General features: G+C 41.9%; 1 protein-coding gene across 1 annotated transcript in view; it reads left to right on the top strand.

Annotated features, from left to right (window-relative positions):
* The first annotated feature begins 1,020 nt into the window (after window positions 1–1,020).
* The window catches only part of TMPRSS7 (transmembrane serine protease 7), a 32,697-nt gene continuing 20,156 nt past the window's right edge, over window positions 1,021–13,561 (top strand). The window contains exons 1-7 of the mRNA XM_031036276.2: window positions 1,021–1,151; window positions 3,635–3,702; window positions 4,839–5,032; window positions 6,020–6,058; window positions 6,993–7,221; window positions 8,452–8,582; window positions 10,529–10,641. Of these exons, the coding sequence (XP_030892136.1) occupies window positions 1,059–1,151; window positions 3,635–3,702; window positions 4,839–5,032; window positions 6,020–6,058; window positions 6,993–7,221; window positions 8,452–8,582; window positions 10,529–10,641 (867 nt within the window). The 5' untranslated portion in view covers window positions 1,021–1,058. The remainder of the gene's footprint in view (window positions 1,152–3,634; window positions 3,703–4,838; window positions 5,033–6,019; window positions 6,059–6,992; window positions 7,222–8,451; window positions 8,583–10,528; window positions 10,642–13,561) is intronic.

Raw genomic sequence — 13,561 nt, 5'->3', positions numbered from 1 at the left:
GTGGCTTCCTATCACTCACATAGGTGCCCCTTCTTCCTAATTCAGCCCTCCCTTATGTGGCATTTTCATGTGCTGGGCATTGTGCTAGGAGAGAATACTCTCTCCCTTTCTTCCTCTACTACCCTTGTTCTCTCTCTTCCTTCCCTCAAACATTTATTGAGCTTCAAAGCTACGAAAGGGGTTGAGGGACAAAAAGAAGTTCCTGTTACTGTTAAAGGACAGACATACAGACAGAAGTTATGGTAGAGTGGGACCTACATCACAGGGGAGAAATGTACCATGGCCACGGGAGCCAGGGGAACGTGCTACCTAGGAGTAAGACCTTGGTAACAGAAAGAAGAGCCCCTCATCCCCCCGCCCCCCAAGCTATTCTCAGGTGCTCTAAGGCAACTCAGACACAGCAGTGTTCTTGTTCGAGTCGTCAGTGGTTTCTGGGCAGGCCTGACACCCAATCCCATGGTCCTCACTGGGCAGGGTATTGAAGCACGAGTGACCTGACACTGGGCTGAGAACCATGCTTTGTGGCTCACAAGAAGGACGAATTCTCCATGTATTGTACAGAGCTGAACACCAGCCCAGCACCCTGCACATCAGCCTCCCAAGTCAGATAAGGATGAGCCCCCAGGAGCTCAGTGAAGGTCAGCAGGAGGGCCCTTCCCTCTTCTCCCACTATGCTCACTTGACCTCAGAGCAGACATTTCTTACCTCCTTACCGTCTACAGACTCAGGATCCATGAAAAATGCATATGTTCTTTTTGGTCCCTTGGTGACTCTAGGACGTGTATAAGTGTTTACCAGAAGTCGGTAGAGAGAATAGACTATCCTAAGAGAAATGGTGATTTACTGCTGATGGAAGTGTTGTTATTAACAACATTTAGAGCTTCCCAGGCTATGAACCAGTAACATCTGTAGCTCTCCAACAGAACCCTGTGACGAGCCTGATACTGACACAGATCAGACAGTGCCTCCCTGCCATACAGAGGGGAGAGCCCCTTACCCGCTGCCTCTCCTGTCTTACAGGTAAGACAGACAGCAAAGATGCTTTTTACTTTGTTGGGATGTTTCGCATCACCAACATCGAATTTCTTCCTGAATACCAACAGAAGGAGTCCAGGGAATTTCTATCAGTGGCACAGACTGTGCAGCAAGTGGTGAGGTGATGGGGGGAGGTGCGGGGGTGGGGGGGAGGGAAGGTTGTGTGAGAGGCTGGGGAGAGTGGGGTCAGGGGTCAGGGGATGAGGGGTTGGGGTGGAGGGGTCACAAGTGTCCCAGTTGAGCAGGGAGGATGAAGGAAGACATCAGAGGGAAACGTGAGATTTAGCTCATCTTGGCTGTAATTGCTTATTTGATAGAATCGCTAATTAATTTAATTTAATTTGTTTACTCAGGTATTTTATTTATTGCTGAAAGTAAAAGCAAATAGCTCTCTCAGCTCCAGTTTTTCTCATCTGTAAAGTAAAGGAATTGGATCAGGCGATCTCTAAAATGTCTTCCAGAACTAAAATGACAATCATATTGATTAATTCCGGGAGCTGTACACATTATTTCAACCTCAACACACTGGAATCGCTTTACTTTTTTTTAAAAAAAAATTTCTCTTTATAGAACTAATATGTATTTAGCTATAAAAAATTATAAAATTCAGAAAGTTACAAAAAGGAACATTAAAGTTTTCTTTAACATCATCTCCAGAGATACAGCCCTTTTTTATTCTGGGCCACATAGACATAGAGGATAATGCAATATTGGAATATTAGTAGATATTCAGTTTTACAATCTGAATTTTTCCTCTTAACGTTAGGGTGCATGTTTCTATGCAAGTAAATATTCTTTAAAAAATGTAAGTTTTAATAGGTACAAAGTTAGCAAATCCCTTTTTAAAAAAATTTTTATTTAAATTCAATTTAGTTAACATATAGGGTATTATTAATTTCAGGGGTAGAGTTCAGTGATTCATCAGTCTTTTTTTTTTTTTTTTAGAGATTTTATTTATTTATATGACAGCGAGAACAGGAACACAAGCAGGGGGAGTGGGAGAGGGAGAAGCAGGCTTCCCGCCGAGCAGGGAGCCCGATGCGGGCTCGATCCCAGGACCCTGGGATCATGACCTGAGCCGAAGGCAGACGCTTAACGACTGAGCCACCCAGGCGCCCTCATCAGTCTTATATAACACCCAGTGCTCATTACATCATGTGCCCTCCTTAATGTCCATCACTCAGTTACCCCATCCCCCCCCACCTCCCCTCCAGCAACCCTTTTTCCTATAGTTAACAATCTCTTATGGTTTGTCTCCCTCTCTGATTTCGTCTTATTTTATTTTTCCTTCCCCTATGTTCATCTGTTTTGTGTCTTAAACTCTCAATATGAGTGAAATCATATGGTATTATTTCGCTTGGAACTAGAGAGTTCCATCCATATCGTTGCAGATGGCACAGCCCATCCCTTTTTATTGGATATTTAAGTTGTCTCCCATTTTTATACTCCGGATAATGCTACACAAAACTGCTACATAGATTGTGTATATCTGTGATTACTTCCTTACCTGATCCCCTAAAAGTGTACACAAATATCTACTCATGGCTCTTAGTACGTATTACCAACCAGAAAGCTTCTGCCAGTTTGTATCTGCACAGGGATGACGAGGGTGACCTACACACTGGTGTCCCTACTGCTGTGACAGGCGCCCTGCCCTGTAGACGGGGGTGGGGGGGAGACAGGGGGGCAAGCTAAAACAACAGGGGGCGCAGTGACTCCTATTTCCTGAAGGCCGCCTACACACAGACTATGTAGCTAAATGCTTTACCTTTACTATATATCAGTTAGTCCTCAGATTAGCCCAAAGATTCTTGGTGAGCATTTTGATCGCTTTACAGCAGACAGACAGACAGACAGACAGACAGAAAGAAAGAAAGAGAGAGAAGGGGGTTGGAAAGGAGGAAGAGAAAGAGAAAGAGAAAAAGGAAAAAAAAATAGTGAGGGCTCAGTAGTTTTAGGTAACACGTTCTGGGTTGCATAGTGAATTTAAACTCCACAATTAGGTGGGTGATTTTGCCATTAGGTAGGAAGGGGAACACAGGAGGAGGAGATTTGGCAGAGGCTCAGTTTAGATTTAGAAAGGCTAAGGAAGGGCAAAGAAGGTAAATTGAAATAGCTCTCCTTTGGCTCCAACTCGGCGTTTTAAAAGGGCTGGGTTCCCTAGACTGCCAAGGAGGAAGGGGCATGGTAGACCCGGAGGAGGGCACCGCCTGCCCCCTAGTGGCTAGTACTGCAATGTGTCCTTAAGAATATAAATTTTCCAGGCTGTGCATTGATAGAAGAGGTTGGGTCAAGGACTTTGAAAATGTACTTGAAGGGGTTTGATTTATTAATTGTGGAGAAAATTAACCTTTGGAGTAGGGAGAATACAGAAGTTAAGCTTTATTAGGGTGTCTCGAGACAGCAATGAATGAACGAAGGTAACTGGTTATTCTTCACAGAGAGCACAGAGACAGGAAATAACCCAAGACTTGAGCCTTCAGCCAGAGCCCTGCTTCTCTCCTTGCTAGCTGTGCGAGCTTGGGCCTACAGCATGCTAGGTACCGCGAGACAAAGCCAAATTTGAAAGACTTCAGACACCTCGGTTTTTCCTTTTCAGGTAAACCTGGTTTATACAACATCTGCCTTCTCTAAATTTTACAAGCAGTCTGTCGTTGCAGATGTCAGGTAACGTACATCCCTTACTTTGGGACTTCTGTGTTTACTGCTGTAAATTCCTCTCAAGGCTGTGGAAGGGCTCAGATATGACCACTCTGCAGTAACTTCCTGGGGGCGACATTGGGTTAATACCTTTTAGCACAACTGGTGACCCAACTGAGCCCTGCTGTCATGCTGAGTTTTTCTCTTCATCTGCCAAAGCCTGCCCTCTCCCACAGCTGGGATCCTGGGCCCCCCGGGGTTAATGTTGCTGGGCAAAATGGCCACAATCGTGGCTACCATTGGGTGGGGGTAAAAGCAAAACACAGTCCAGGATTTCTCAAAATATGTTCAGCCAAAAACTGGTCCCTGGAGATTTTCTGAGGAAAAAACAGATCTCATGGTCAAATAATATGTATTAAAATTTATTTTATGAATTTTTAATTGATTTATTTTATTAAAAGTCATTTTTAAAATTGTGTGCTATGTTTCCCCACCTCCAGTATATCTGCAGAGACTCACAATTCACTTTGGCTTATCAAAGGTACTAAGAAGTCTGGGAGTAGAGCAATTTGTCTACTTCTCTTTCCTGCATTATTTACCACAGAACACTTAAGGTTTGTTTTTCATAAAACATGACAGTATTTGTGCACTTAGAGCTCTTGCTCCAGGGTTTGGCTAAAAACCAACTTGGACTCGATTCCTGGATTTGCTACTTATTAGCCATATGATTTTCAGTTGTAGTTGGCCTTGACTTCCTTTTCTGTAAAACTGGAATAATAGGACCTTCCTCAGAAGATTAAGTGGGATAAAGCAGAATTTAGCACTGTGTCTGGACATGGCAAAGTGTCAGAAATCATAGTTGTTGTTATTTGTAATAGCAGTGAATGACTAATATCCATAAAAATAGTATATTCTCCAGGGAGATGCAACTATACACGAATGATTCTAGATGTGAACCCAACACAGGAAGACACATACTATGATGCTTTCCCTTCCCAATCCCCACAATAAGAGTCAATGACTTCTTAAAGAAGGAATTTTGGAAGCTGAAGGATGTCCTCACTGGCTTTACCTTGAATCATTCAGTCGGGTCACTGGCTTTTTATGAGAGTCCACTTCCTAAGATACATATGTGAACATCCCTCTTTTTTTTTTTTCTGTAGCAGCAGCAACAAAGGGGGCCTCCTTGTCCACTTTTGGATTGTGTTTGTCATGCCACATGCCAAGGGCCATGTCTTCTGTGAGGACTGTGTGGCCGCCATTTTGAAGGACTCCATCCAGACGAGCATCATAAACCGAACCTCAGTGGGGAGCTTGCAGGGCCTGGCTGTAGACATGGACTCTGTGGTACTAAATGGTGATTGTTGGGTAATTCTCCTCTGTGCATTCCTTCCCACAGCACTGCTGATACTGCCATTAAACACGGTCAGTATTGTAATGGATTGTATTCCCTTCTGCAATCCCAGTAAAACAGTATTAGCTGAGGACACTGATAAAGGAAGTTGCTGAATGTTATATACAATGATTGGACAATCGAAGTGGGTTCAAAATATATATGAGATTGAATTTGTTAAAGTGTCCCCCGCCCTATATTTAATTCAGCTTCATGAATCTTCAAACTAAGGCTCCAAGTCCTGAAGAAGAAAGAATTTTGCTGAGGCTTATCTTGTCTTTTCCTTTGTCCAGATAGAACTTAGAACTGCACCAATGTTATAGAGCGTCGCCCAGCATTCCACAATTGCCTGCTGAATAGCCCTGCCAAAATGCAAATTTCATCACTCGATTTGCTAGTAAAATACTTTAATTAATTGTGTGACCCCCAAATTATGCAACTTTCTCTCTTGATTTAAATCATATAGATAGAAAGATAGATATAAATAGATAGATATTGGTCGATCTATACGCCAGGCATGTAATGTACTAGTATGTGGCTGATAAGTATTGCTAAATGAATGAATGAAATACCTCTAGTGGAAAAGTCTGCACCACAAATACTATTTCAGATCTAGGACTAATTATTATTATATTTGGTTGCTTTTTACCTTTAGGGATGTTTAAATGTGTCACTATGGACAATTTCAAGCATCAAGAAAAGTAAAGAGAATACTATCATGAACTCTCATATACCCTTTACTCAGCTTCAACAACTATGAACTCCTGGCCATCCCACTTGCTCTCGAAATACATAAACAACTTCCCCCACCCTCCCTGGATCACGTTAAAGCAAATCCCAGATATGATGAATTGCTTTTAGAGGACTGAAAGGAATTTTTACTAAGCAAAATTCTAACAAAATGAAGTGCTGGAACTGACGGTCTTTTTTCCATGTGTTTTTTCAATGCAGCTGGGCTTCGGTCAGATTACTCTTCAACTATAGGATCTGGTAAAGTATGACGTGCAGTTTCTCCTACTCTGCCTACAAATCACTATCCTTTTTGGCTATAGTTTTCTTTTTCTTTTTCTTTTTTTAAGATTTTATTTATTTATTTGACAGAGAGAGACACAGCGAGAGAGAGGGAACACAAGCAGGGGGAGTGGGAGAGGGAGAAGCAGGCTTCCCGCCGAGCAGGGAGCCCGAGGCGGGACTCGATCCCAGGACCCTGGGACCATGACCTGAGCCGAAGGCAGACGCTCAATGACGGAGCCACCCAGGCGCCCCTAAAGTTTTCTTTTTCAAATGATGGTATTTGGTAGTGCTCTTTCAGTTGCCTGTGATAGAAATACAGTCAAACTGGCTTAAGCCCAGAAGAAACGTGATTGGCTCTTATAACTGGGACCTACATGGAATGTTCTGGCTTCAGGCATGTTTGGGGCCAGGCTGTAAAATAAAATATCATCAGAACTCTGCATCTCTGCTTTTCCCTGCTGAAGCTTCATCGAGTGTATTCTTCTAATACAGTGTCATGACTGGCAACCAGTAGACCCTAGCTTATAATTTATCAGTAGCAGCAATAGTAGAAAAAAACAAGAAAAAAGCCTACACAAATTTCCAGGATTTTTGCAGAAGTCTTGGGGCTGATCTCAGTGTCTCAGATCAGCTGGACTGCCCGTTTATGAACCAGCTTCTTTTACTCTGATTGGCCAGTCTGGGTCACGTCCCCATCTCTGGACCTCGAGGTGAGTTTAAGCCCAACCAAACCATACAGGCAGGGTTAAGGATAGTTTCTCAAAGTAAAGTCTTGGTGCTGTTACCAGAAGAGAGGGGAGTGGACTCCAGGCTGGCAAAAACAGCAGATGTCCTCCACCCTCACTCTTTATAAAGATGTCTAGAAAAGTCATTCTTAAAACAAAACAAAACAAAAGTGCTGTCTCCACAGACCAAGGCTGCTCTCAGTACTTCTATGCAGATCATCTGTCTCTCCGCTACCCTCTGGAGATTTCTGCAACCTCAGGGAGGCTGATGTGCCACTTCAAGCTGGTGGCCATCGTGGGCTATCTGATTCGTCTCTCTATAGAGTCCGTCCAGATTGAAGCTGCCAACTGTGTCACTGACTCCCTGACCATTTACGACTCCCTCTTGCCAATCCGGAGCACCATCTTGTATAGGTACTCGGGTTGGCGAGTAAAAAGACTTTTTTACAGTGTCTCTCTTGGGCAGTATCTCCTTTCCCTTAGACTTTGAAAACTATTTTTGTGTGCACTCATGAGATCCAAGACTGACCCAGGCCTTACTTAGTATCCCCTGTATTAGCCAGCGCCTATCAGACACAACTTTTGCTTTTTACTTGTCGCTTACAAGGGTCAAAATCAGTATAGCAGGAACTTCAGCCAATATTTCTGAAATCTAGCTGGCTTTTTTGTTTAATATTACTTTTGTTGCAACCGCAAGGAAATCTACTGTTTCATTAGAGTGTGAGAATAAAAACTGTGATGATTGCATACCATTAGTAAAACAATTAAAATTTTTCCCCTTATTAAAAAGATAACACAATTGTTCATTGTGAAAGTGAACAGAGAAAAAGATCAATATTTCACAATCCCATTAGCTAGAACAAATGTCTGTTATGTTTTTGCACATTCTCATTCTATACACACACACACACACATATTTATATGCCCTAGTATTTTTACTTACTAGTAGACATCTTTTTATGAGTGCTTACTATCTTGATAATTTAATAATGATAGCTACACTTTATCAAAAATGTACTATTTGGTACTCACTGTGCTAAAAAGGCACATGAATCTTATTATTTTTAATAGTGCTTATGTATGTAACCATGTTTTATGTATGTATATTTTGGTGATGAATATGCATATGCTAGAAATTTCAACAGTACATAATGGTTACAGTGAAAAATAAGTTGGTCCCTGGCTCCCATTCCTCAGTCATTATTATTATTTCTTTTCATCCTTCCAGACATACTATGTTATTATCACACTTAATCCTCACCCCAATGCCACGAGGAGTAGACTCTTGGTACAACCACTGTTTCATAGTAGGGGATTTGGCATTCATGAAGATGAGTTACTCGACTGCCCAAGCTCTTTCAGCCAGTATGGAGATGGAGCTGAGTTTTGAACCCAGTTTTCCTGAAACTGGGGGGGGGGGGGTCCAGGGACAGCCATCCAGAATTCTTTGATAGTTACTGGGCAAAAGTTTCTATCCCTTATCAGCTCCCCTTCGTGGTGCCCTGTGGCAGATGAAGATCTGGCTGGCGGAGTCTGACTAACAGGAACCATGTGGATGGCCTGGGAAATGGGTGGGGTTAGTGGTGGATGGAGGCTCACTGCTCAATAACCTGTTATCCACGGACTTTTGTTGTCTGGTTTCAGAATTTGTGAACCTACAAGAATGAAAATGTCCTTTGTCTCCACAAATAATCTCATGTTGGTGTCATTTAAGTCTCCTCAGATACGGAGGCTATCGGGAATCCGGGCATTTTTCGAGGTCATTCCAGAAGAAAGTAAGTCTTTCCTAATTGAAAAAAGTCACCCTGAAAAATATCTATTATGATACTCCAGTCTTATCTCTCCTGAGGCTGTGTTGTAATACCAGTCCTATTAGTCAGGGACTTTGACTCAGGGTCCAGTCAGAGGAGAGAGATCATATTATTTAAACAGAGAGGATTTAATGTGAAGAGCCGTTAACTCGGCATAAAGGTGTCAGCTAGGTCAATCAAAAGGCAGAAAGAAAACCGTAAGGTGTTCTGGGTTTAATACATGTAGGAAGCAACTACCCCTCTGTAGTTCTGGGGGTAGGGACAGAGGAAAGCCGTGGCAATGCTGACAATTTACAGTGTGGAAGGGGGTCTGTGGACTGAAACTCAAACCTCTGGCGCAGGGGAGCGGGGGTTGCTGCTTAGCTCATGCGGTGTCTCTGAGTTCAGAGCCGATGTTCACGGACTTGGGACCCAGACCTTCAAGGAGGGGGTGCCAGACAGCCGGGGCTGGTATCTTCGAGGAAGATGCAATAAAATGGAAGTTGGGAAAACTGCAAACAGGCTTCAACTCTGCTGCAGGAAGAAAGTGTAGCTGTGCGGAGGGGGTCAGGGGAGAGTTGGGGGGAGTGGGAGCGAACGGCGGGGAGAAGGGGAGGAAGGGGGAAGGGGTAAGAATCGTTGCTGGGGTACCTTTCCCAGGAAGAGGAAACGAAACACACAGGAAGCCCCATTCTGCCTCCTCCAGTCTTCTAGTCTTCCTGTAGCGCCCCCTATTGGCTGGGCCTGGCAGGAAGCCAGGTGGCAAAGGAGAGAAGCGGTTCGCAAAGTCCCCGTAATAACATCGGAAAAGGGTGCATTCTCAGCTCAGTGATAATAGCCCAGTACCCACTGCACTACAGTGCTGTCTTCCGTGAATTCTCGGTAATAGCTATGCGTGTGGACGCCATCCTAGAAAGTGCACGGGAAGTAAAACCCAGAGATTTAGTGGGTTTTCCTAGGTCAGAGAGTGAGCAAAAAGTGACCTAGCTCCTTTTCATTCTTCTCCTTTTGACTTGGGTTGACGAAGTAAAACAAAACAAAACAAAAAGAGCCTTCACTGAAACTCTATAGTCTTTTTGTAATATTTGTTGCCTTGTAACCGGTCAGATCTTCCAGGTCATGTCTTGGTAACTTCTTTCTGAGCACTGACAAGGCCAAAAGGAGCAGAATGAGAGATGTGGGTAAGGAGGACAGTGGGTCTGGCTTAAGTTAGATTGTTATAGTTTCATAGGTCCACCGACATTTTAAGGCAGTGGCTTATTTTGATAGGTTTTTTCCTGTCAAATTATTACAAAACGAAATGTAAAATTGATTTATTGAACCAAATTGAACTAGCTATTTGAAATGTTGTTGGGTTGAAAATTATCTCTTAACAATATGATTGGCTCAGAAATATTGCAGTGGAATTTGTGAACAAACATTTATTGAGCATGTACTATATGCCAGGAATGATTTCAGGGGTTAGGGAAAGTGGCAAACAAAATAGACAAAAATCAATACTCTCAAGGAAATTACATTTTAGCAGAAAGATGACCCTACAGTAAGAATAGACGTTTAGACTGTTTTATTTAAACAGAACAACATGTTATGTAAACTGGGGATATTTCTTCAACAACAAATATACACTCAATTGAACAAATAAGCTCAGAAGCTTTAAAATATATTTAAGCTATGTTTTTAAAGAGAGTAATAGCATCCTGTAGATCTGTAGTCAAAATATGATCTGAAAACAAATATAGAATTTGAATAAGAAGATAAGCTATATGTCTATAGCGTACTGTTTCTTTTTAGAAAAACGAGTTTAAATTTCAAAAAGTATATAAGCTTGTTGATCAAGGAGTGTGCGTTTGTAGTTAAAGAAATGTGTGCAGTGCATTTCCCATAATCTCACAACTGCAAGTCATTGTGTGTTCCCTGGATATTTTTTTCAGAGTGTGAAAACACAGTATTGGTCAAAGAAATCACTGGCTTTGAAGGGAAAATTTCAAGTCCATATTACCCAAGCTACTATCCTCCGAAATGCAAGTGTACCTGGAAATTTCAGGTAGCCTAGTTTTACCACTACTTTAGAAAAATATTGTTATCTTATGTTTAGTAGCAATCTATTTTTAATTACCTTTATTTTTTACTACAAAAGGAATGTTAGTTAATTTTATAATATCTAAACCTTAATCAAATACATTACCTAGAACATGAAAGTTCCTTGTAATTTCAACCTGCTGCCCATAAATTTACTGTTCTTTGCAAATGGGCTTATTTTTCCAATTGTTATTTTGTTTGTTTGTACTAAAAAATGCAAAGATACTGTTACGGGATCAAACAATTTATTATTTCACTATGATAGAGCTCACTTATCAATTTTTAATTATTTCACTATCAGCATTATTGTAAGAATAATAAAAAATAATAAATTGAACTAGGCAATGTATATTTCAGTTATATAAGCAAACCAAATTTGTAAATTTATATAAAATATATACATCGCCGTCTGGTCCTTAACAGAGTTCCTTTAAAATTTTAGTCTATAACTGTTTTTCTTTCTCCAACTGTAGTGTCCTGTGGAGGAACATAGGGCAGGGCTCTTTCAGCATCTATGTATAAAACCATTTTTGTGAGGCATAACAATTAGATGTAAGTGGCAAGGAGTTTAGGGTTCGCATTCATTCAGCATGTTATTATTAAATGCCTACTATGTGTCCACAGTATTCTAGACACTGGCATCCATGATACCTGACGCACATTCACAAAAGCTTGGCTCTCATGGAGCTTACCATACAGTAGGGGGAGACAGGCGACAAACGAACAAAAAGATGTACAGTAGGGTACATGGTGGCACAACGCTATGGAGAAGAACAAAGCAGGGAAGGGGGCTCTGGAGCTGAGTGGGTGATGGGAGTATGAAGGACAGGATGTGAGGAACTTGTTACCTTAAATAGCACGGCCAGGGGAAGCCTCGCCGACAAGCGGACTTTTGCACAGAAACCTGAGAGAGATGAGGGAACTGACCCATGCGTCCCTAGAATCAGAGTGTTGTAGGCAAAGAGAACAGATGAGACAAAGGCCCTGAGGCAGGGGCATGCTTGCTGTGTGTGTCATTTGTACACAAAGAGTTAAATATATTTTTTTAAAGATTTTATTTATTTATTTGACAGAGAGAGACACAGCTAGAGAGGGAACACAAGCAGGGGGAGTGGGAGAGGGAGAAGCAGGCTTCCCGCGGAGCAGGGAGCCCGATGCGGGGCTCGATCCCAGGACCCCGGGATCATGACCTGTGCCGAAGACAGACGCCTAAGGACTGAGCCACCCAGGCACCCCAGAGTTAAATATTTTTAATAATTTTATTATACCCAAATGTGTACTTAGTGTCAATGTCCTGATGTCATACACCCTTAAGTTTTTTTTTTTGTCTTTGTTGCAAACATTTCCAAAATAATGAAAAACCAAAGGTTCTGGACTCTTGCTCACCACCAGATTCTTAATGCCTCAGGGCAGCAGAATCTCATTGCCTCAGGTCACTCATGAGTTGGGGAAGGAAAAAGAGAGAATCAAATCTGTCTCTTCCATCTCTCCAAAAAAGCAGGTGTATCTTCTTTATGACATCCAGAACAAGAAGAGCCCATTCCCAAAAGCTCTATCAAATGTTTGAAGTTCCTTCGAGGTAAAATAAATATTGATTCCATGATAACCCATTAAACCTAATGTGAAGATCCCTAAATATTGTTCTAGTCAGGATATAAAAAAGATTACTAGATTCTATTTCACTACAGGTGAAGGGTTAGAAATGCTGAGTAAAAAGAATTTTTCATAAAGAAAAAAGCATGCCACTGAGGGAGTAGAGAATGGGAGAGGGGAGACAGACAGGAAATACTGGGGACAGACTGCGGTGGGTGACACCATTTCCCAGAGGTCAAGATTGGTCCTCCTCAGTGTGGACATTAAATAAAGCTATCCCTCTCTCGGATGGCTTTGAACAGCCACCTAAAATTTTGTGATAACATGTTTCTGCAAATGGAATTCATGTAAAAAAATAATATCACCTGTAAAATAGCTTTGAATTTATTGCAAACGACTGAGAAGAATGACTTAATTGACAAAAATATTGACTCAAGTCATGATAAAACCTTTTATACACAAGAGTTGATTTCTATCATCCTCAATCCTTCTTAGCACCTGTCTGATTTCCAAATGTAACTGAAGAGCCGTCAATCCCTTTTGCAGTTTTAAGGTCTCATTTATCTGAGAAGGATTAACTCCCGCTCCAACCTAAAGTCCCTGCGATTTTTCTCCCAAGAATAAACAAATGTTTATTGAATGTCAGTTTCAGGCGCATAACCAAAAGGAACACTCAGTAGCAAAGTAAAGTCCTTGTTCTTTCCGAGCTTACAGACTGCAGGGGAAAGAGGTGTGGTGAAACGTGAAAAAGAGTATTGAGGCTTATAACATGTCTCCTACATTTGTTTCGGGCACACACATTTTTATTTGCTCTTAAAACATACCTCTGATATAGGAGAGAGACTCATCACATTTTATAAATAGGGAAATAGAGCTGGGGCAAGCCATTGGCCAGAGGCTACTCAAAAAAAAAAAAGTAACCCAGGCAGCATTAAAAGGAATCCTGCCCCGCCCCAAGCAAATCCGCCCCCCTCTTTTCCGAGTCCCTAAAGATGTTCAGCTTCCCTATGTTTCATAACAATCGCTTAGTTGAATATTTACCTCCCTCTCTCTTCCTTCTTTTTGTTTTCCAACTAATACATTTTGCTATGCGAACTCAGAAGAGAAACATGGAGTGGGGTTTTGAATTGTTTTATCACAGAAGCCATCAGCCTAGCACCCACCAACTTAGGTGCATCCGACACAAGCAGAGATTACTGTGGCCCATGTTAATTCACCTCCTCTCATCACTTAGGAAAAAGGTGGGATTCCCCAGAGAGGAATCCCTCTTCCCTGCTTCTGTGGCAAACATG

The sequence above is a fragment of the Leptonychotes weddellii genome, chromosome 1 (assembly GCF_054177405.1).
Source record: "Leptonychotes weddellii isolate Sample4059 chromosome 1, ASM5417740v2, whole genome shotgun sequence".
NCBI classification, from domain to species: Eukaryota; Metazoa; Chordata; class Mammalia; order Carnivora; family Phocidae; genus Leptonychotes; species Leptonychotes weddellii.
This window is presented reverse-complemented; position numbering and strand designations above follow the sequence as displayed.